This window comes from Leguminivora glycinivorella, chromosome 5 (assembly GCF_023078275.1).
Source record: "Leguminivora glycinivorella isolate SPB_JAAS2020 chromosome 5, LegGlyc_1.1, whole genome shotgun sequence".
Classification (NCBI taxonomy): domain Eukaryota; kingdom Metazoa; phylum Arthropoda; class Insecta; order Lepidoptera; family Tortricidae; genus Leguminivora; species Leguminivora glycinivorella.
The window spans coordinates 14,251,700-14,276,356 of NC_062975.1; the positions used below are offsets into that span (position 1 = coordinate 14,251,700).

A 24,657-nucleotide genomic window follows, 5' to 3' on the forward strand; every position below is an offset into this window, starting at 1 on the left:
AAAAATAGGTGAAACTATTGAAATAATAAATTTTGGTACCTACACTGCCGTTTTGTTTTATTTTCTATTTGATAGAGAAAATATTATTGAGGTAAGTATAAGTAGATTCTTGAGTGGTGGACTAGAAATTAATACAGGGATGCTACACGAATTAAATTACTTGGTCTTTGCGTTAGGAGAAGAGAAGAATGTATTTATTTGTTTTATACTCGTATCTCCCATCTTCTATTTTTTACAAACTATTTAGGCCGATATTACACTATCATAGAAATATAGTCATAGACAACATGCCGTCCTTTTTATTCACGTTACAGAAAAAGGGAGGCATACAGACCTATGATCAGAGATATAGGTATGATAATGTAATATTAGGACTTGGTAAGAGAAGAGAAGTGACCGTTTATGTAGGTAAGTACATAAACAAACCATTTATTTGCAATCAGTAGGTACGGTTAGCCAAGAAGGCAAGAATGTATGAATATATGACTTTCATAGCCAAAAAGCCACATAATAATGCAAATGAAATGTTTATATTAATATTGTATGTTTTCGTTACTTTTATATATTTAACGTTTATATTATGTTTAAGGTGAGAACGTAAGTAAGTGCATATTTTATCGATAATTGAATCGACAAAGTAACATCCCTAGCTAACACAAAACCAGGGACCACCTACCAAAAAGAGAAATAACTAGCATATATCCATCCTTTTTCAATACATTATCTAAGTCATAAGGAAGTCGAGGATGAGTATATGCATTTTACACGAATTTTTATTAGGGGGGCTTGAAAAATTGTATGCAAATTGACAGTTCAACTGACACTGACAGCTGTCAGTGTCAGTTTGAACTGTCAATTTGCATACAAATTTTTTTTAAGATTATGAATTTTGAAGACTGTCTGTGGGGAGCCTCAAAGCTTAAGCTAGGAACACACTACGCGGACGTCCGTCCTGAATCGACCGCGGACGGGAATCTGGACAATGACATTACACATAACCGTGCAAACTATCGGTCGACGGACGCGGACGTGGCCTTGAGCGCACGGACGTCCGATCGAAATCTGGCTCTCTGGATGTTTTGTTCCGTGCACACTGATAGGTCGCGGTCGCGGTCGTTTTACGACGGACGTCCGCGTAGTATGTTCCTAGCTTTAATGTCATTTTGACGCTGCTTGCTTGCTGCCTAAATAGCGGCAACATAACCGCGAAATTCCGGACATCAACAAAAAAAAACTCTAATATACTTAATTTCTGCAATACTGAACTTTCTACAAAATCTACCATCGAGTATTTACTTTACTTTATGTGCTTTAGTTCAAGTACCACGATTCTCTGCCCACAATCAGCTCCTACAACATACAATAGGTGTTCATTAAATTCTGCTTCATTGAGTCGCGAATATAATGTGTTTACAGCTTAGTCATTATTGCTGAGAAAGGGGTATTTTCAACCCAAATTAACAGAGCATGTAACTAGGTCTTTAAACTTAAGTAATCATAAATAAATCGAGTCTAAAATGGAGTCTACCGTGTCCGTTTCTAAGGTACAGTAATCAGCTTATTAATGTTTTTAGGCTGTGTAATCTTCATATAAACCGTATTATTGGTGATTTATATTTTACAGGGTGTCTTTCTATTTCCGAGTACATTAAAAAAAGCCAAAAATGTCAGGCAAAAAACAAACTTGTTTGAAAAACAATTCCTGAAAGAACCATGGTACAAGGCGTATAAAAAGAACTGGGACAAAATTGAGTCTAGAATTATGGTAAGTCTTCAATATTTGACAAAATACATAATAAGATGCCTTTCTTTTCAATAGTTTTCTTTTATCCTCAAAATGTTTAACTGGCCTTAACTAACACTACTTTAAAAAATATATTTATTTTATTTCTTAATAACATTAGTTTTCAAGCAATTTAATATTTAAATATACTTTACAGGATTTACATCAAAAAACCTATGATGTTCTGTTGAATGACATGGTGAAGTATATAAAATCATTCTACGGAGGTAATGAGTCCTTAGAAGGGATCATACCCAGTGCCACTCTCCTGACCGGAGTCAACCAGCCTGACCATGTGTCTCAGTTTGAAACACTTATATCTAAAATAAGGTAAATATCACACTCACACCTTGATAGCCAGACACATTGATATAACTGTGCACATGCAATAGGTACCTTAGGTCCATGTTATCAAATTCCTGCAGGAAGTCTTTTCTTTAGGTTCAAAATTAGCTTGAAGTACGGTTACTAAGCAAAGGAAAAAACATGTTAAATCTATAGTGTGTTTAATGTATTTTATGAATCCTTTTTAAATACCTATTAATAAATGCTATTGTACCATAACTCTTTTATAAATATGAATCATACACTTTTTTTGGATCATTATTAATTACATATTCATTGCCATGCATTCTGAAATACAGGATATCAGGTAAGTGCATTCAATAAACTGAAATAGATACCATACACTAAAGAAAAACCGATCAAGCCCACTGGTGGTAAAGCCGGGAATCAAACTCCAGCTATCACGGCTGACATGCTAAACTGTTGAATACTATGTGTTACAACATTGTAACCTTTGCTTTAAAATACATTTATTTATATTATAAATCAATGTTCTAGTGCTCTGATTAGTAGACTTGTTGGAGGATGCTTTGTGGGTTTAAGTGCACCTTTTGTTAGTTTGAATAAATGTATAGTTCTTACATAAACTACAACTAAAGTGGAAAATGTTTTTACTTACTTCAGGGATGAAGTGACACCACATATTGCAATGGTGAATTCTCAAGACGCATCTACAGTGAAGCATTTAGTTGAGAATGCAGTTTGGCAGCTAATAAATGGATATGAAATATTGGTAAGGCTTTATCTAAATATGTATTCGGTTTTTATATTGTTAATGATCCTAACTACACTAGACTTGGTCACTGGTTCTGTGGAAGGAAAGAGGGGAAAGGGCCGCAGTCCAATGCGATGGTCCAATCAAATCACTTTCCATCAAGATGTAGATGTAGATGTAGTGTAGGGACGCCCGGCCGGAGGCAGGCGGGCTGTCGATCACTTGTTGTGTTCATTCAGCCCAGTTCCCTGTAGTTGGAGCTGCAGGTTACTGTTCCGGCAGCATTCCCACACTTCCTTCTTCAAGTCTTCTCGTTTTCCTGCAGAACAAAAGGACATCTTTTAGTTCGACATCCTTGAGTTCTTCTACTCCTAGTCTGTCTCTACCAAACGTATTATATCGCGGTGCCGCATACATAATACATTCCGCTAACAAATGTAGGCTTGTTTCCTCCATACCACAATGTGGACAGGATTCGTCATCTTCATCAAGGTCCATGATGCCTTAAAAGTCACAAGGGGCCGAAAGGCCTGGAAATCTGTCATCTGGAGTCAAGTGATCCAAGTAGGTCATGACCCTCAGCACGGAGGAGAGCCAAGCATCAACAAGCGAGGGGGGGGATAAAGGCCTAAATGGCTACTCAGGCTACTGTTTTCACACTGTGTATATGTTTACCTTTTTTGTTTTGTTTTGCAGAATGACAGTGCAGATTCAGATGATGAGACACTGCCAACAAAAAGGAAGTTGAAAAAGAACCAATGTACAATGCGAGCATTACAGAACTGGTATAATGACAAATATCTCAGCTCCTCACCTAAGAAAAGACAAACTGTTTCTATGAGATCACTAGTGATTATTATACCAGATTTTGAGAGCTTCAATTGTAATGTTTTACAAGATTTTGTTATGATTATAAGGTTAGTCAAACATATACATACATATTATAGTCATTTTCATTTTCATATTTAATTTTAATTTTCATTTATGTAGTAAAGTTACTCCACACCGTTCATTCACTAGATTCTAAAGTAAATGTATTGTAAGCAATCCTAATATAAAAAAAATAAGCTTTGAAGTAGTGTTCGTGTTGCTAAAGTATTTTGTACATTTGGATTTATATATCTGCATTTAAAAATTTATCCTGCTTTTGAAATTATTGCAGTGTATCATACCAATTTCAGTTATTGTTGCTGCCACCAAAATGTGACAAAATATCTGTTTTAATCATAACCCTTCTCATTACAGTTCATACCTGTCTTCTCTACCAATAGTATTCGTATTCGGCGTGGCGACGTCTGTATCGGCGCTGCATAAGTCATTCCCCTACCACGTGTCATCCAAACTGCTGATCAAAGTGTTCCATTCTCATTCATCGCCAGTATACATGAACCAGGTATGTTCCAAGTATGATACAATCTGTACAGTCAGCCAAAAAAGTGGTTTACCACTTTTCGACCTTATGTGTTTGAAATAAAGTCGAAAAGTGGTAAACCACTTTCTTGGCTGACTGCTGTACCTGTCCCCTCTACCAATAGTGTTCGTATTCGGCGTGGCGCCGTCTGTATAGGCACTGCACAAGTCATTCCCCTACCACGTGTCGTCCAAACTGCTGATCAAAGTGTTCCATTCTCATTAATCGCCAGTATACATGAACCAGGTATGTTCCAAGTGTGATACAATCTGTACCTGTCCCCTCTACCAATAGTGTTCGTATTCGGCGTGGCGCCGTCTGTATCGGCACTGCACAAGTCATTCCCCTACCACGTGTCGTCCAAACTGCTGATCAAAGTGTTCCATTCTCATTAATCGCCAGTATACATGAACCAGGTATGTTCCAAGTGTGATACAATCTGTACCTGTCCCCTCTACCAATAGTGTTCGTATTCGGCGTGGCGCCGTCTGTATCGGCGCTGCACAAGTCATTCCCCTACCACGTGTCGTCCAAACGGCTCATCAAAGTGTTCCATTCTCATTAATCGCCAGTATACATGAACTAGGTATGTTCCAAGTATGATACAATCTGTACCTGTCCTTTCTACGAATTGTGTTCGTATTCGGCGTGGCGACGTCTGTATCGGCACTGCACAAGTCATTCTCCTACCACGTGTCGTCCAAACTGCTGATCAAAGTGTTCCATTCTCATTAATCGCCAGTATACATGAACCAGGTATGTTCCAAGTGTGATACAATCTGTACCTGTCCCATCTACCAATAGTGTTCGTATTCGGCGTGGCGACGTCTGTATCGGCACTGCACAAGTCATTCCCCTACCACGTGTCGTCCAAACTGCTGATCAAAGTGTTCCATTCTCATTAATCGCCTGTATACATAAACCAGGTATATTCCAAGTATGATACAATCTGTACCTGTCCCCTCTACCAATAGTGTTCGTATTCGGCGTGGCGACGTCTGTATCGGCACTGCACAAGTCATTCCCCTACCACGTGTCGTCCAAACGGCTCATCAAAGTGTTCCATTCTCATTAATCGCCAGTATACATGAACTAGGTATGTTCCAAGTATGATACAATCTGTACCTGTCCTTTCTACTAATTGTATATCACGTGTCTAAATTGTTGATCAGTGTTCCATTTACATGAATCAGGTATGTTCCATGCTTGAGGGCATTTTCGTGAAATAAGATTCAAAAGCTTTTTTTTCTAAAACAGGTAAATTTTATGTTTTTCCTACTCAGAATCACGAGCCCTTTCGATCCTACTAGGTAAAAAAAAAGCGTCCCTAATTAAATTTCTGGACTTCGTTACTATTTTTCAAACAATAATAGAAAATTTTGGGACCATTTTTTTGTCTGTTGTTTTTTGCCCTAGATCGAAAGGGCTCCTGATTCTGAGTAGGAAAAACATACAATTTATCTACCTTAGAAAAAACATTTTTGGTGATTGTTCTCGCGAAAATGCCCTAGATACAGTTTGTACCAGTCTTCTCTACCAATAATATTCGTCTTTGTGGTGACGTCAGTATAAGTGTTGCACAAGTCTTTTCCTTACCGCGTGTCGTCCAAACTGCTAACGAAGGGGCCGATTTTTGAATCTCACGGCGTTCGAATTCAGAAAATTGTCACTGAAAATAGTCGGCAATTTCGGTGACATAGACATAGACATAGACATAGACATTCTTTATTGGTAATGAAAATTACAGGTCATAACTTTTACCATATTAGATTATTGTGACAATACACATTATCTACATTTTATACATTTGTGTATTTGTGTTTGTGTTATTCATTTGTATTTGTGTTCTGAATTCGAACGCCGTGAGATTCAAAAATCGGCCCCCAAAGAGGAGATGATATGTTTTGCAATGCAAGTGACACAAAAACAATGTGCCATTTCTGTGGCTCAATAGCTAAATAAATTCTTACATTTCAGGTGCTAGAAGATATTTTCCTGACCTACACGAGTCCCCTCCATTTGTCCGGGAAAGCGTTCGAGCTGCTGACTGACGTGTTTTTATTCTACGATTTCTCGGTCACGGGACTTATTCAAAGCATAAAGGTAATTTTGACTATAAAACTCGCGTGAGAGTTGAATTTAATTATTTTCAACTCTTTACCGGCTAAGACGTCAACTGACGCGGGCAGCTATAGCTCATCAACTTTCGTCCATTGGGACAAGGCTCACGATGACGCGACTCGCACACGGCGCACATTGGGCGCACATAAGTCATGGGGTTCAAAGAATTTGTATTTATTACGGCGTCGGTATATTTTTCATGATGTCATCCCATAGAAAGAACGTTGTTACTCATAAAGACGAACGAAACTTACAACTTTATAAAGACAGATCTAATTCTTTCCATTCGACATTTTCAGTATTGTATGATGGAACACTACTACGGAGACAACATAAAATCACTCTGCTGCGAACGAGAAGATATAGAAAACGCTGCAGCCAAACTATCAGCAGAAGACTTAGAAACTATTCGGCAACTGTCTTCATTCCGACCGTTTCTTGAAGCACAGGACTGTGAAACGAAAATTGGTTTATTTGAAAACGATAATTTCTTTAGAGAAGTGTTGAGTCAGGAGTTGAACAAGTTACATGATTACTTGCATAGCTTTTACTTGTGTGTGCGGCTATTGGCGGCGTTTTTGAAGGATTTGCCTAAAAATATCATTGGAAAGACGGTGAGCACATAATCCTTTGTAAAAATTAGATAATTGTTCAATTTATACAATGGGTTTTTATTATGCTTTATAATAGATATGAACGCCAATCGTATTACTAAACTGAATATCGTTAGAAGAAATAATCGTTTTGTCAAAGATTTTGCAAACAATTCTTCTACGCTCAACTTAAATGTTGACGAGTTTATCTGAAGTTTCGTCATTTAGGAAGAGATTCAAGATTCTCGAGTTTTAGATATATCTCTTCTGTTGATTCAAACGTCTCTACAAAATCAGTTCTTGATAGTCTTGTTCTTTTTACAGGTACGCGAAATATACACAAAATGCGCCGGCGAATCCATAACAAAAACCCCAACATTCAAGGAATGTATGCAGCTCATAAACTTCCAATCACAATTGAAGCTACTAGACAGTATACAGGGCGCCCTTAAAGTCGTCAACTCAGAGCTACAAGGATTATCACCAGTGAAACCTTTACGATCCTCACCGACTAAGAATAACTCTAATAAATTAGTGTTAAATAATGATTTAGGAGAAACGTTTGCAAAGACGGTTAGAATACACTTGCTTACGTTTTTGAGGCAACTCGAAAACGCCAATACGGAGGCTACGGTGCTCACAAATGTTGCTAATGAGACTGAGAATGATATGGAAATCGTGCCGGGGAATAGATACAAATTGAAAGAGGTTAGTAAATATTGTAAAACTAGTTTTTTGAGTCTCTCGAACAGTGAATAGTGTTCTATGTGAATAGTGAATAGTGTCTAAGTACAATGTTTTCTTTAGGTCGCTGTGGTGACAAATGTTGTTTTTCATTTGCTATGCTACGCATATACATATAACGACCAACGGCAGCTTTATTGCGCACAGTGCGACCGAATATTTAAAAGGAAGTTCGGTTTTGCGAGTCATATACGTGCTGATCAGAGCAAGTTGTAAAGGTCGCCGTTGTCGGATATGACATGGAGGACTATATATATTATATCTTGGTTCAGTTTTGGATTTTTTGTTTTTTACTCTGGTATCAATAGGCTAGTTTCCTACTAGTCAAATCAGCTTCTTTTTAAGAACTGTCGAAACGATTTGCTAATATGGAATTACTATGAAATACTGAGGAGTGACGTCACGGTCAATTCATTTACTTTATATCTTTCTCTTTGACTTATTAAATAGAAATTATGTTTAAACGTAACTACCTACTGTCCATATTTTTCTTCTAATTATGAGGTGCTTTATTTCGTGCACTGCATAATATAATTATTTTATTTTAAGTATAGGAAACTAGCCTATTCTAGGACAAGGGATTAAACAAATTTCACCCCTGTTAAACAAATAACCATACATTATTTCGTTTCAGCAACTGTTACGTGCGACGAGAGCAGACCGGATCCAATCAGAGTTCGAGATGATTCGCTCCCGTTTCGTCAGCTACCTCGAAGATATGTTTGCTAAGGTATCTTATCCTAGCATTTGTATGTGTGAATCTTTCTATTGGCTATAAGTATGATAATTTTGATAATTGTAATATTTTTTTTATTTCTAGGGTCTTCAACCGCCGACCACACAAACCTTCCACGAAGTATTATTCTTCACCGATGTGAGCAGCGTCAGGAAGCAGATCGTGGGCTCCCCCCGCGGTGCCGTGCATACCGCGCTCAGTAACCCTCACCATTATCTACAGGTATATAGGGATTACTTGCATGGTTAGTTAATATTCATTGAGCCTACAACCAAATGTAGGTACTACAAGTTACAGTTAAGTTTCTTTAGTAAGTATTTAATGTTTGTCTGTTTTGTTTATACTTATAAAGGTTCATCGGAGATATACAGAGTAAAAGCTTACTATTATATTACTGCTTCGTTTGCCAATGTTTAGGGTAGGTTCAGATGACAGGCGTTCAACGCGCGTTTTGCTAACGCGTGTTTACAACTACATGAGTTCGCGCATAAACGCGCGTTGAACGCCTGTCATCTGAACCTACCCTTTACGCAATTAGAAAATGTCATATGAGATGTTGCTATTTGAAATCTATTAGGAGTTGTAACACATTCCTCCTGTAAATAAATTATAGTGAGTCGATAGGTATCTGGCACAATGCGGTTATTAAGTGTATTTTTTTAATCTCAGAGGTCATTCGGTTTATCAGGACACAGATGTGTCAAAAGTTCTGCATTTACAATCTCTACATTCAACAAACAGCCTTGTCTTACATTGATTATTTCAATCAATTCTATGATATTACGTCCAATGCCCATAATATTGCCTTTATTCCAGTGTTCCTGCTGCCGCCTCTCATCATCAGACAGCGCATCAGCAACGCTCCCCGACGTGTGTCTCGCCTACAAGTTACACCGCGAATGTGGAAAACACATCAACTTGTACGACTGGCTGCAAGCGTTCGCGGCCGTACTCTGCCCGGGGGACGAACAAGGAGACGTGCATACACAGTAATTACCTTCTTGTTTCTAAACTTCAAGACCTGTGTGACCTTAAAATGACCGAGTGGCATCAGATCGCACAGGATAGGAGCGAATGGCGGAGTCTTAGTGTCGGAGGCCAAGATCCACGTCGGGTCTCTGAGCCAGCGCAGTAAGTAAGCAGGGAAACGGTGAAATGGCTTTCACCACTATTAGGGTTCCGTAGTCAACTAGGAAGGAACCCTTATAGTTTCGCCATGTCTGTCTGTCCGTCCGAGCCACTATTACTTATTGAGTTGTGTTTTAAAAACGAATAAGGGTTTACTAAAATATTAATATTTTCGCTCTAACTTCCCCCCCTAACTGCCAGCACAAAAGTAGGACTTTATTGATTGATAGATAGGTTCAGTTTTTTGAGAAAAATGCGGACGCTTCTTGGCCGGTTTTTCCTTCGGCCCTACGCGGAGCTCGGCCTTCAGCCTTCGCAAACTTCGACACTTATTAACACAGTTATTTTGGTAATACGAGTAGTTTCACGGCCGGCCTGCTGTTGTTTGTACTACTCGTAGTTGCACCGAATGCAAAACTGGCTGCAAGCTTTCGTCGCCGTTCTCTGCCCAGGGGATGAACAAGGAGACGTACACACACAGTAAATATCTTTATGAATTGATCAATCACGTTGCTAGTGTCGCTACGATACAAATATTCAACCTCGTGTTGACAGTGCTTCATAGTGTCTATAAAAACTATTGTTAACTAGTTTGCGTCATAAGCACCACCAAGTACACACAGTAATTAGGTACGTCAAAATACTCTAGCACAAGGGTTTTGTTAGTATACATTTGGCACATTAAAAAAATGGTGCCCAGTGTCAACAATGCGCATCAGGCGAATTACTTTTGTCTTAATCTTTAATATTAAACTTATTTTTCTTTCAGGCCACGCTTCACCCGAGCGGTGGCAGAACTCCAGTTCCTCGGCTTCATAAAGTCCTCCAAGAGAAAGACGGACCACGTGATGCGTCTCACCTGGTGATAATTCGATATCTTCAGTTCTTGAAGCTAGAGTCCCACTCAACGCGATTACCACCGAACTCCATCCCCTGTTGGGTTAGTTTTAGTAGTTTCCTTTTTATTTAGTGTAATCGACAAAGCATTTTTTTTAAGTCGTGACGGTGGCTATCAAGTTACGGCCCGTCTCATAGTAAGCAGTCAAGGAAGTCTATTAACGCCTACAATGAGAGGTGTTACATGTTGAATGCCGTCCGTTAAATAACCCGTAAACTTGAATCTTATAGTCTCTCGAGAAATTCTCGCCAGAAAACGCTTTCCACGACGGCAGCATCCGCGGGAGGAAATTCCTAAATAAAATTAACGCATTCACCACCGACATTTTTATAGCCTTACGAGCGCAGCGTAACGGCTCAGCCACGACATTGGTCTAAGCGCGACAGCGGTGAGCGGCGGCCATACATTGGAGCGAGACACAACGATGGGACTTTTCATTCGCACGTATGGCTGCCGCTCACCGCTGTCGCGCTTAAACCAATGTCGTAGCTGGGCCGTAAGGGATCACAGCGTTTTCTCGCGTTGTAGAGGAAAACGACTACGAACAGAAAATCCGCCGAACGAGTTAGGTACAATGTGTTAACCTCGTAAGGCCCACCATAGTTAGTTTTCCCATTTTGAATTTGAACTCTCCTCCTCCTTGCGTTATCCCGGCATTTGCCACGGCTCATGGGAGCCTGGGGTCCGCTTTGACAACTAATCCCAAGATTTGGCGTAGGCACTAGTTTTTACGAAAGCGACTGCCATCTGACCTTCCAACCCGGAGGGTAACTAGGCCTTATTGGGATTAGTCCGGTTTCCTCACGATGTTTTCCTTCACCGAAAAGCGACTGGCAAATATCAAATGACATTTCGCACATAAGTTCTGAAAAACTCATTGGTACGAGCCGGGGTTCGAACCCGCGACCTCCGGATCGAAAGTAGCACGCTCTTACCGCTAGGCCACCAGCGCAGCGCTTTGAATTTGAACTCTATTCTATAAATAAATTGGTAAGATTTTCGTTTGTTTCAAAAATAAATGTAAGAATGGAAATTCTACTTTATTGAGTTTATGGAAAGTTCAAATTAGATTGCAACACTATGTACATTGTAATATACATTGGGCCTTAAAAGGTTAAATAAGCAGGCAAAACGCAGATCTTTTTCGATTTTCGCCTGAGAGATGTAAATAAGAGAACGGAATGTCTGTTATCTTTTTTCATAGGCATTTGGAAGTCTGCCTTCACTATTTAACTGTCATGTGATTGAAACAAGACAAAACTGAGAAACTGAGAGTTATGAGTTGCAGATGTAACTAAGGAACATAATAATCTTTAGAGCTAGACGCCAGTACCGTGTAATATTTTATTTATTATCTGTATATGAAGTGTTGATGTGTTTTGTTTTCACTGTTAAAATACACGTGTTTTTTTTGTATCCTTTGTTTAAATTTACCCTAGCGACCCGCCCCGGCTTCGCATGGGCATTATACCTACTTACAATATGTGTGTGTTTAGTAAAACTTACTTGTATCTTTATATGAATAAACTGACAAAGCGGCTTTATAGCAATCGACAAAGTGGGACGTTTTCCCGTGCACACTCACATATATAAACCTTCTTAAATCACTTTAGTCTATTAAAATCCCTTGCGTACAGGCAGATAGATAGCGGAGTGCTATGCAATGTTTAATCAATGCTATGTACTTAGGTTGTGATTATCTTCGCGAATTGAACTACATGTATCGATTATCAAACTATCATACACGTAGGTGGGCATTTTCGCAAGAAGAATCCAAAAAACATAATTATCTAGGTACCTAATAACGTAACCATATCGCCACCTGCCAATTAGACATATTTGTACGTGACTAGATAATTTATTGCCGTCGTTTCAAACTATAATTATAAATTGTAAATTAAAGAAGACTAATAATTTGTTCGAATTAGAAACACAGTAACCTTGGACATGCGATGAGCCGATGACTAAATAAATATGTACGTCTGTTATCTATAGTCGCTACCAGGTAGGTATATCGGAGCGCCTGAAGTGGTAAAAAATATCTAACACCCCGTGAAACGTCTCGACAATAGAGGTTATTATCGCAAATTACTATCAAATATCAGGTACGTTTTGTATGTTTACCTATTTAAGTAAATCTGTTGGAACTCGTTAATAGTTATTTGTTACTTATACAAGGGTGCAAAGTTGTATTTTAACGCCGAGTGTGGAATTGAAAAACGAGGAAGTGAATGGATTCTATAGTTGAACCACGAGCGAAGCGAGTGGTTCGAGAATAGAATCCTGAACTTGCGAGTTTTTAACACACGAGAAGTAAAATACATTTGCACCTGAGTGTAACACAAAACTTTTCCCCTCACTATAGCGAGGAAAGTAAAACGCAAAAAACGCGTTTATCACTGCTTCCAGTAGTTCCTCAGGTGGTAAATCATCGTCATCACTAGATTCACTCACTTTTATCAATTTAAAGCAGAAAAAATGACTATATTTAAGGTCAAATTACTTTATCCACTAGTGGATAAAATGTGTTTTTACCCGCTGGTATTAAAGGACAAAACACGTGTTTCCGAGCTAGCGAGGGAAAATTAAATTTCCACGGCACGCATACAAGATGCCATTAATTTGCTTCGTAGCGTATCGTAGTTCTCTATAGAGATAACTCTATCTCGAGATATCTTTGGATAGAGTAAAGTCTCTATCCCGTATTCGTGCGACAGACAGTTGCGTTTCGTTCACAATAGGTACCTAGATGCGGGCTTGAGCAGCGAATTTTGGGGGAATCTGTCAACACGGCAGTCTACATTATGAACCGTTGCCCTACGAAAGATATACCGGAGAGTTCTAAATATGCGATAGGTATAGTTTTGGTATGAGAGCTTGACATTAGGTACAGGGCCGGATCTAGGGTAGAGAGAGTAAAGCGGGCACTCTAGGCGCCAAATGGTAAAGAGGGCGCCAAAAAGCAAAATGTAAAAATGTTTTTTTTTTTTCTTAACAGTGACGCCAAAACTATATCTCGCTACACTGATCGAGTGAAGGAACTGATTAGGTAAGTATACAGTTCTACAAATTCCTACTTATTATCAATTCATGAAACTTGTTACGTGTCGCCTGGCCCGACAACAAGATGATATTTTAATTATTTATAAAAAGCACGATTCGCAGACATGTAAATAAGCTTTTAGTGGTTTAGGTATCTATCTATTCATGCAGGTCATGCTTAGGTCAAATTCTAATTCGACTAAATAATTTGGCATTTAAAAAGTTCTCTTAAAAACTAAATATAATGCAGTCAAGCAGGTGCCTCAGACGACCTTATTTTGTATGTTAAGGGTAATAATACACATTATAATTAAATTGGTAAGCAATGAATTGAAGACTAGATTGTTTCGCAAATTTAGTACCCATACAAGTACTAATTATACATAATATATAGCTACGTAGGTATACCTATTATAGACAGTCAAGCAAATATCCGCAGGTTCGCAAGATCTAGCGTTGAAGTGAAAATTACTCTTTTTAAAGCCTTCTGCCAAAATTTGTACACTTGCAACCTGTGGGTCAATTACACGCAGAGAGCCTTCAACGCCCTCCGAGTACAGTATAATAATGCCTTTAGGATGTTGTTGGGGCTCCCGCGTTATTGCAGTGCCTCGGCCATGTTTGCGCACGCGCGAACGGAGGGATTCGGCGCGGTGATCCGTCACCGCATCGCATCACTCCAGCGCAGAGTACGCGGGAGCCGCAACAACATCCTGAGGGTCATCAGTGACAGGGTGGACTGCCCCATTCAGGGTCACTGGATACGAACGCACACGCACGTACCGGGTGTCCCTGAGGGCGGCAGATATTTAAATTAAAATAATAATAATAATTTTTGTAAGTGGTTTTGTATTTTACTTTTATATTCATATTATAAACAGCCTAGCCTAAGATTTGAAAGAAATAAAGAGAATAATAATTTAAGTCACTAATATAGCTTAAGTGTTATATGTAATATGTTACTAATAATATTATATGGGCCCTGCCTGAAATAAACACATTTTATTTTTTTTTATTTATTTAAATATTGTCACTAATAAAAAGGCGCGAAATTCAAATTGTCTATGGGACGATAGACCTTCGTTCCATTGAGGTTAGTAATTCAATGTTCGCCCCTTTATTTTTCAAATTTGCCACCATTTTAGGGACATGATTTGTTTAACCGTCTATACTTACCAATACATCCAATAAAATATTTGTTTAGTAGGTAGGTAGCTTTAATTTATCTGTGCTTATATTTAAATACGTGTGAAATATGCAAGTGACCTTAAGCCGTTTTGCATATGAAAAATAACTTAACATTTCTTATTTTTTATCTGTCGTTGTGGATTGCAGAGCCTAATTTGTTTGGCTGTTTATTCTTTACTCTTGTATTATGTCAAGTGCTGAAACCAAATCTTTTAATCAAGCATGCTATCTTAGGCCAGTACCTTAAAGGCACTGGCCTAAGATAGCCCGGTTCTTAAGCCTTTTCGCTTTCAAAATTGCATAGTTTTGTAAGTGTGACTGAGCTTAAGACGCTACAGGAGCGAAAATGCTAAAACGGAAATTTTAGTTAAATATTGTACTAGTATTGTTAACTAGATTTATATAAATAAATTGTCCATTCAGAACAACTCAGTTAAAATAAGATAGGTATAGCGAAAAAATCTTTAAAATCAAGGTTCCGCTCTCGACTTTTTCTTCCTTCAAAACATAATCAATCGTTACGAAATTTGAGAATCTGACTAACAATGAAATAATCTGTGTGGGACCGTTTAGTTTTTTTAGCTAATTGCTACCAATTTTGATTACCACACCCTTTTTGCGCCATAATCTATTGAAATTATATTATTAGTTGCGTTTTTGGTAATTTTCGATGGGCTCTAGCGTCTTTAAAAATTAAGAATATCAAAATAATCAAAATGGTCCGACACAGATAAAAATAATTAAGTGTTGAAAAAAAAATCATTGCTATCTTTAAAAACCAGGGAGGAAATAGTCGAGAGCGTTTGCATGGATAATTGACCCCTCCTGTATCGTCTTAAGTTAAATATGTCCACGTTCGATGATGCCATAAACAAAACTGCACGTTTATATTAAAATGAAAAAAAAAAAAAAATACGGGCCATTTTGGGCGCCGGTATCTTAGTATAAAGTAGGTATAAACCTTTTGATTTTCCATTGTCAGCAGCGTTACGAAATGATACGGCCACCGCCAAACTAACAGGCGGTGTCGCGGGAAAAAATCGTGTTGAAACGCTCCATACAAACGAACACAAACCCAACTGCAGACGGCCTTTTCGTAGTATAACTTCAAATTTATAGTAAAATACGAAGGTGTAAAGCACCTTTTGGTTTAAGCAGTCACACAAATGATGTGGGCACATCACTCAATGACATGTTTAATTAGACGAACTTAAAAAAACAGTCGCATCACAAACATAGGCCGGTGACGTAACCTCTATATGCCTAAATACCTATGTTGGTTACTGAGATTATCCGCGGACGGACGGACGGACGGACGGACGGACGGACGGACGGACGGACGGACGGACAGACAGACATGGCGAAACTATAAGGGTTCCTAGTGGCCATGAATTGCTAATTTCTTAAAATAAAGAATATCTCGACCTTTCAAAGGTTAGTATAATATAACTTTTGGCTTATGCTTACGAACGATTTTGGGGTATCGTAGAAAGAACCGGAAACCGTCGGTGCTCACTTCGTCGTTGGTATGATGCTGACCTTTAAGTTTGAACTTCGACCCTGGTTTACCTGAGAAGGTTATATTACATAAATTATTAAAGTAATAATTCACTTTGTCACCGTGTCGTCTGCAATTATGTGAGTTCTCACAGGTGTGTGATTTGACCGTAAACTTTAAAAGTTTGCTACCTATAGTTTGCACTAGATGCGTTTTACGCTCGCATATTTCATTTGCACCTATGTACCTACATTTTTTTACAATGTAGTTAGGTCCGTTAGGTTTAAACAAAAATGGCTTCCTGGTACGCAGCACCTACTTAGAAACGAATGTTTTTTTTTATTATAAAATTCTGTGAATCCTTCAGTAAACGCCCGTACAGTCAACCAATTGGAACCCTAGGCCACTCTACAACCATGTCAAAATGACAAGCAGAAAGAGATCTCATACAATCTGATCTATAACGTCACTATGACATACTTAGTTCTACAGTGGCCTAGGCCTAGGTTCCAATTGGTTGACTGTACCTACCTAAATAATTTTAATATTATATTGTCTTTTTTTATAATTTATCATACTACAAAACGAATACTGATGAAAACAAATAAAGCAGATTTGCCTTAAGCTTTATTTTTTATATAATATACCTACTTAAATAAATAAGTTATCAATAACATAATTCGTTTTTTTTTCAACCCTTTAGTTGCTAAGAAGGGCACTGGAACTTGAGCAGTTTCAAAATCAAAATCAAAATCAAAATAATTTATTCAGCAAATAGGCCACAGGGGCACTTTTACACGTCACATGTACATAGGTATTTAAAAAAATATTTAAAATTGAGTTGAAATTACAATTGATACTATTATATACTAATTCTAAGTTCTAACTAAAGTTAACTCTATACAATTAATTAGAGATGTAGAAGGTTTCAGGTGCTCTGCCTACCCTTTTCTGGCGTAAGTTTCTGTAAGTATGTAATTATGTATAAATACATACATATATGTTATATTTGGACTGTTAAGCTATCAAAATATCGTATTAAGTAGCTTAACCTACACCTCATTTAAAAAATTACCTGAGAACCTGTTCATGGTATCATCAGACTATTAACACGAGTATAAAAACCGGCCAAGAGCGTGTCGGGCCACGCTCAGTGTAGGGTTCCGTAGTTTTCCGTATTTTTCTCAAAAACTACTGAACCTATCAAGTTCAAAACAATTTTCCTAGAAAGTCTTTATAAAGTTCTACTTTTGTGATTTTTTTCATATTTTTTAAACATAGGGTTCAAAAGTTAGAGGGGGGGGACGCACTTTTTTTTTCCTTTAGGAGCGATTATTTCCGAAAATATTAAAATTATCAAAAAACGATCTTTGTAAACCCTTATTCATTTTTAAATACCTATCCAACAATATATCACACGTTGGGGTTGGAATGAAAAAATAAATCAGCCCCCACTTTACATGTAGGGGGAGTACCCTAATAAAACATTTTTTTCCATTTTTTATTTTTGCACTTTGTTGGCGTGATTGATATACATATTGGTACCAAATTTCAGCTTTCTAGTGCTAACGGTTACTGAGATTATCCGCGGACGGACGGACGGACAGACAGACATGGCGAAACTATAAGGGTTCCTAGTTGACTACGGAACCCTAAAAACAAGATTCCTTTTCATCCAACATGCTAAATAATATAAAAATTACGCAGATGATTCTAACTCTAAAATCACATCAGCGATGGATTTAAATATCTTCGACTGTTTAATTGGCTTTATTTTATTTGCCTACGAATGTTAAGCAGGTAGGTAGGTATTCAATTATGACATTTCGTCTCAATATTTAAGGGTAAGCGATCACTATCGCGTTCATCATTATCATTTCAGCCATTAATCGCCCACTGCTGAGCATAGGCCTCCCTTCGTGTACGCCACTTATCCCGGTCCTGGGCTAATCTCATCCAGAAGTGCCCCGCAGTTTTTCGAATGTCGTCCACCCAACGAGCCAACGGATGCCAGGCGCTTCTTACATCCGATAACGGCCACCATTCGGTCAACATTTTGGTCAACTATCGCGTTACAGCTATTAAACAGTACGTTCATCAATAACCAACATCTGAAAACGCCCAACGTAACTAATTGTACCTACCCACCTCCACAAGTTATTTTTTACTGCTTAAATATTTTTTACAAAATTTTGTCAATTTTTAATAAATGAATGAAAAAAAAAACATTCATACACATTTACATACATACATATGCTATTTCTATTTACATAATGTAACTAATTTAAAATAAAACTTAACGATTAATAAAATTGATAATTATATAGATGTAGACTATTATGCTCATCTCCACTTAACCATGATATTATCAAAGTTCAAAGTTATGCTACTTGATATTTGAAGACCGACGTTCTGTTTTTTAATTATTTTAATATGATTGATATGTCAACAGATCAGTTATTCGAATTTGATTTATCTGATAGATGAACATAAGTTACTATGAGGATGCGTCAGTTATGTACCCACCCAGTGAATGTTTTCCTTGTACAACTTACCTACATCGATGTATAGGATTTGATAACATGAATGCAAGCCGGTAACGTTCTTGACCCATGAAGAATGTTGAGTTTTACTGCGTTACAGGTTACATTGTAAATTATATGAGTAAACATTCAGAGACACAACCAGAATGATTTACCAACGAAGAATATATATATTATTAAATTAAAACGGGACTTAATCGCGTAAAACTTACGTTTTATATTTAACCCGACGTTTCGGACATGACATTACGTCCGAAATTGTATGGGCTGCCGAAGGTACACAAAGCTAACGTGCCCTTGCGACCAATCGTAAGTCAAATCGCCTCACCTACTTACGACCTGGCAAAGCATGTAGCATCGGTGTTGCAGCCGCTTGTGGGTAAAACGTCGTCCTTTGTGAAAGATTCTCGTCACTTTGTGGACATTCTGAAGGATGTTAAGCTGGAACCAGATGACATAATGGTGAGTTTTGATGTCGAGTCGCTTTTCACCAATGTTCCAGTTAAGGAATGTCTTGAGGTAGTTAGGACAAGGCTAGCTGACAATGAGATACTGGAGTCGGTCATGGTGTTATTGCGAAACTGTCTAGAAGGGAGCTACTTTTTATATCGACAAAAGCATTATCTCCAGATTGACGGAGTTGCTATGGGCAGCCCGGCGGCGCCGGTTTTAGCAAATATCTGGATGGAGCATTTTGAGGCAAACATAGACCTGCAACCATGGGCAGTGAAGTTATGGAAGCGGTATGTCGATGATGTCTTTTGTATCATGAAGGGTGGCAAGCAAGAAGTTGAGCAATTACTCCAGTATCTCAATTCCATTCATCAGAAGGTGAAATTTACGTATGAATTGGAATCAGATCGAAGTTTGCCTTTTCTGGACATAAAAGTGATAGGTCGGATGGATGGATCCTTGGCGCACACTGTCTACAGGAAGCCTACTCACACAGATAGATACCTCAATGCTCAGTCTCACCACCACCCTCGTCACCTACTGTCCGTCGTTAATTCCCTAAAGAACAGAGCACATGACCTTTGTGACCCTGAATTTTTAGAGAGTGAGATGTCACACATTCAGGAGGTTCTTAGGAAGAATGGGTACAGGGTGGATTGTCGGCAACCGAGACGAAAGCCTGCGAAGAAGCATCCGAATGTTGCAAGACGACCGGCATTTATGCCCTATGTCAAGGGAGTGACAGACAAGGTTGGTACCATACTAAATAAGTATTCGATACAGACTGTGTACATGCCGTTGTCGAGGGTGGCGGGGCAACTAAGGTCAGCAAAGGATGTTATTCCATATCAGACGCCAGGCGTTTATAAGATTGACTGTAGCTGTAGTAGTTCTTATATTGGAGAAACCAAACGCACCATAGCGGAAAGGGTCAAAGAACATATCGCGGCGGTCAAAAAACGACAAATAAATAAGTCTGCGGTTGCCGAGCATTTGCTAGAGTCAGGACCGAACCACTGGATTGAACTGCATAATCCCAAAGTCCTTTCAACTGAACGTCTTTACTATAGCAGGAAAGTACGTGAAGCGATTGAAATCAGGAAACATCGTAATTTCAATCAAAATGAAGGGCAAGGGATTTCATCTTCGTGGAATCCAGTGATTAGCAAGTGTAAACGTGAGAAAACTGAAGAATATATGTCTAGCTAACCTAGAAGTTACATTCGCACGTTACAAGTTTAGTATCGGTTAATGTAGACTAACCCATAAAAGGCTAAAGCATAAGAAGTAATATGTAGGATATTGTAGGTAGATGTTTAGGTTAAGTAAGTATTACCTAAATGAGAACTATTTAAGATATTTTCCCCCTCACTAACTCGGAAACACTGTTTTGTGCTTTAATACCAGCGGGTAAAAACGCATTTTATCCACTAGTGGATAAAGTAATTTGACCTTGAATAGAGGCTTTTCTGCTTTAAAATTGATAAAAGTGGGTTAATCTAGTGATGAAGATATTTTACCACCTGTGGCACTACTGGAAGCAGTGATAAACAAGTTTTTGGCGTTGTACTTTCCTCGTTATAGTGAGGGAAAAAGTTTTGTGTTACACACGAGTGCAAATGTATTTTACTTCTCGTGTGTTGAAAACCTCGCAAGTTCAGGATTCTATTCTCGAACCACTCGCTTCGCTCGTGGTTCAACTATGGAACCCTTTCACTTGCTCGTTTTTCAATTCCACACTCGGCGTTAAAATACAACTTTGCACTCTTGTATAACAAATAACTATGGCATGCAAAGCCCGCGCGGAAGAGAACTCATATATTTGCATAGACTAGGTACTTTTACTATTTTAGAGGTGGAGGTAATCGTCATCGTATGCTGCCAGGGGCTGACAACTGTTGTTGTGCAGAAAGGACAAAACCAATAACAGCAGCGGCGCATTTATCTTAAGGCTAAATACCAATGCCCAGGGCTCGGCTACAGCGGCATAATATTAGGTACGAGACCGCAGGCTACCTATATGATGATGACGCGTACCAAAGATATATGTAACCCCGTATAGACAGCTACAGTCTAAGAAAAAAACGTACCTCAGAACCATATAGAAAAAGGTACGGCGGTCTAGATGCCGTTACACCTTTGGGGGACGCTGGGCTAAATAGACGGCGGTAATATTAATATTTGACGTTTGAACACAGTCATATCAAGCTAAGAATATGGGCCAATTGTCAAAACTGAGGTTCAAAAGTTTTAAGCTTGTGTCGAGAGATAGCAGTCTATGCACTGTGATTACACATTTTACTTTGACAGTAACTCTCTATAATACTTGATCCTCTTTGCGCGTACTGAGAAAGGGGTGGATAGTTATTACAGGCGGGGTCTAGGGCGGCAAACACTAACTGTATAAACACTGTAATAATAGTATGTAACTTCGAAGTGCATTATAGTACATTGTGCAACAAGGGGAGGAAGTTGAATATTACTAACGAGAGTAAGTTAAATCGCGACGGCTTGCCGGAGCGATTTAAAGACTCGAGTTAGTAATATTCATACTCCCCGAGTTACACACAATGTTTTTCATCACACTCGCAATGTAAAAAATATGTAAATAGATGTAAAAAAGTTAAGTACGATACAAGAAATTTCATAATTCCCTTGGGAGAACGATTTTTCTGTAACTCACGCTCCGCCTGCGCGCAATAGCACATTTAAAGTGCGGGTGTGATGAAAAATGTATTGAAGAGCTCCTAGTACGCAAAGAGGCTGAAAGTCAGTGACGGTTTGTGTAAGTTAACATGTTGCTGCAGAGGACAGGTTTTACCAAGGACGTATATAAGGGGGGGGTTCAGGGGGTTCAAACCCCCCCTTAGGCAGGGCCGGATTAAGGGTAGAGCGAGTGGAGCGGCCGCTCTAGGCGCCACATGGTAGGGGGCGCCAAAATCGAGAATGTGGAAAAATCCATACAAAAAATTATACGTTGCGTGGGCGCGCACATATCACAAAATGGCGAGAGGATTCGGAAATTAATCCAACTATTTAAAATCTAGATTTGTAATTCAGATTAAGTGGAAAGTTGCACCATATTGCCATTCATAAGGGCGCTGTTGCTAGGGCGCCGTAAAAGGAGGATTCTAGCCCTTGACGAACCACATTGTGCGGCGAACGGCAAAGTTACGTCGCTATTATCCAAATGCAAAAATATGAGTCTACCCGATAGTCCAAAGCGGAGTTCCTCATAAAGCCAAAGACGCAAAACGTCTCAGGGAGGCGCAATTTTGTGAGTCGCAGCAGATGGTGAGCGAATTTCAAAGCACTCAGATCACTTAGTGGCAAAATACCGGAATGGGCGTCCCGACAGTGACGATCGAGTCCGTAGTTAATCTCTTAATTAACTCTTAAGCATTATTATAAAAATAATAGTGATGGCGAAATATAAGGCCTAAAAGTCGGGAACATAGGCGCCCTGTGAAGTCAAAATACCCCAAAATATGTCAAAGACCGCAGCTCTGCAGAGTGCAGACGATAAAAGCTTGAAAGTTCGCGGATTCGCCGCTGCCGGGTTGTCTTAATTAATCGAGTCAATAGGAAAAAAAATCGCGCTTACTATTTATAATTATCTGCTCTTTTAGTTAGGACAAATTCCGAATCTGCTTTCCTGACTTGGCCACTTTAGTGCCCCATTTTGTATGTTATTTTATGTACATGATATTCACGTTCAGCCCCACGTAACTATACTAGGGTGCGACTACGAAAGTTCAACCATTTGTCCCTTTCGCACTCTATCTGATGAAATCCATAAATTTTGTATTGCGTTAATCTTCAAATTACGGCATTACCATGAAAAAAATTTCGATTTATTTTCCTACGTAGTGAATCTTCTTCCCAAGGGCGCCGAAAATTTATGCCCTGGCGGTGAACTAGTGGCACCTCGTACAACTGGTCGCCAAACCCATCGCAATAATGTTCCAGGGGAAACTGCGGAGATATACTACCGGCGAAACGTATATTATTATCCTTTCTTGGAACATTTAATATCCGAGTTAGATCCGAGTCATTGGTCAACCCTGGAGCCTGAAAAAAAACCTAGACCTACTATTGGGGCCATCGACCAGTGTGATCCAAATTTCTTTCCTTTGATCAGAAAGTTGCTATTGATACTGGCCACTTTGCCAGTATCAACAGCAACTGTTGAAAGAAGTTTTTCAACCTTAAAAAGGTTAAAAACATTTTTGCGTAATAGGACGGGACAAGAGCGCCTCACGGGGCTAGCCCTTATGTCTATCCATAGGGAAATAGCTGCCGTAATAATAGACGCTAATGATATTATCAATCAACTAATTTTAAGAAGAAAACTATTAAATATAGTTTTCTCAAACATGCAATGAAATATTGTCTTTACGTTCCTTAAAATGGGCTGGGAAGTATCGCTTTTTGGGCGCAACAACTCGAGAGGACTGTAAAGGGATTTCATATTATTTTTTAAGCCTAGGCCTGCAAAGTAACTTTTTTTTTATAAAATATTGTCCTTTAGAGCATTTTTTTTTATTTCATTGTATGTTTGAGAAAAGCACTATACATGCCTCGGCGTGAAAACGGATTCCCGGCCTCGTATCCCTATCCGGTATATACCCTTACTTGGCCGGAAATCCTCATTTTCCCGGCCTCTGATGTAATATACTATTTATAACGAAGTAGTGTCTTTTATTTTGCATCATTATTAATTAAATGTTCGAGACCTCTTTTTATCCGGTTGAGTTCATGACCCGGACCCCCCCCTTAGGTTTTCTATATATACGTGCTTGGTTGCTCTTTGTCATTTATTGAGAGAACTCCAAGTTTTTCGCATCCACGAGAAATGCTTAGTTACTCCATAGCATGTTTTCAAAGATAGCGAATTATGCAAACTAAATTGAATTTTATTTAGATTTATGCGTTAAATATCCATTATTATATAATGTTTATTTCTTTTTTAATCGGGGCAATGACACTAATTTGGGCATGAAAATGAAATGAAAATATTTGTGTAAGATTTGTTTATTAAAATTATATTGGTTATTTACTGATTTAAGCAAAGCCTTAAAATATGAATAAATCATAATTTTAAATGCTCAAACGGAGAAGTATTCACGTGTTCAGGAAACACCACCCTTGACCCAATACCCTTTTGCCGTATTTTATATTAAGTGACAAAATATAAAGTAAATAGTTGTGAATAAAACCTTCAAATAGCTGCTAAACACATACGCACACACAGGCGTGTCGAGTGGATGTGCGTTACGATGATGGCATCTAAACCTGACCAAATGCCACTGGTTTAGTAGCGCGATATTGAACCGTGTGGAATAAGTACAGAGTGGTATTTGGACTGTATTGGTTTTCCAAAATGTGATCATTGTCAAGCTATGGCCGAATCCTGGTAGCCGGTAGGTATCGGGCGGGCTTGTTTGCACCGTTTTGAC

The 24,657-nt window shown here is 38.7% G+C and overlaps 2 protein-coding genes across 3 annotated transcripts; both read left to right on the top strand.

Moving 5' to 3' along the window:
• Window positions 1-1,194: 1,194 nt before the first annotated feature.
• Window positions 1,195-13,659, top strand: LOC125226189 (origin recognition complex subunit 3). 2 transcript variants are annotated; one of them, XR_007177054.1, is made up of 14 exons: window positions 1,195-1,544; window positions 1,625-1,765; window positions 1,941-2,113; window positions 2,753-2,861; window positions 3,540-3,760; window positions 4,089-4,236; window positions 6,232-6,357; window positions 6,675-6,989; window positions 7,293-7,676; window positions 8,347-8,442; window positions 8,533-8,670; window positions 9,265-9,437; window positions 10,346-10,516; window positions 13,473-13,659. XR_007177054.1 is itself a non-coding variant. In XM_048130103.1 (13 exons), exons 1-13 carry the CDS (start codon window positions 1,518-1,520, stop codon window positions 10,440-10,442), a joined length of 2,148 nt encoding a protein of 715 aa, XP_047986060.1. In that variant the 5' UTR covers window positions 1,195-1,517; the 3' UTR covers window positions 10,443-11,176. The 2 variants fall into 2 exon arrangements, 1 of the variants encoding a protein (XP_047986060.1); XM_048130103.1 differs by lacking the exon at window positions 13,473-13,659 and having other exon boundaries at window positions 10,346-11,176.
• Window positions 13,660-18,985: 5,326 nt separating this feature from the next.
• LOC125226523 lies at window positions 18,986-21,148 on the top strand. Its single transcript, XM_048130509.1, has 2 exons — window positions 18,986-20,022; window positions 21,052-21,148. The coding sequence occupies exons 1-2, from the start codon at window positions 18,986-18,988 to the stop codon at window positions 21,146-21,148; spliced, it is 1,134 nt and encodes a 377-aa protein (XP_047986466.1).
• Window positions 21,149-24,657: the final 3,509 nt, after the last annotated feature.

Excerpts from the sequence above, each read along its gene's own strand:
- LOC125226189 (XM_048130103.1), top strand. The coding sequence starts at position 1,518 with ATGGAGTCTACCGTGTCCGTTTCTAAG. Across the intron at positions 6,358-6,674 it reads GACTTATTCAAAGCATAAAG|TATTGTATGATGGAACACTA; the intron begins GTAATTTTGACT and ends CGACATTTTCAG. Across the intron at positions 8,671-9,264 it reads ACCCTCACCATTATCTACAG|TGTTCCTGCTGCCGCCTCTC; the intron begins GTATATAGGGAT and ends CCTTTATTCCAG.
- LOC125226523 (XM_048130509.1), top strand. The coding sequence starts at position 18,986 with ATGACATTACGTCCGAAATTGTATGGGCTGCCGAAGGTACACAAAGCT. Across the intron at positions 20,023-21,051 it reads AGGGTGGCGGGGCAACTAAG|AGGTGGAGGTAATCGTCATC; the intron begins GTCAGCAAAGGA and ends TTACTATTTTAG.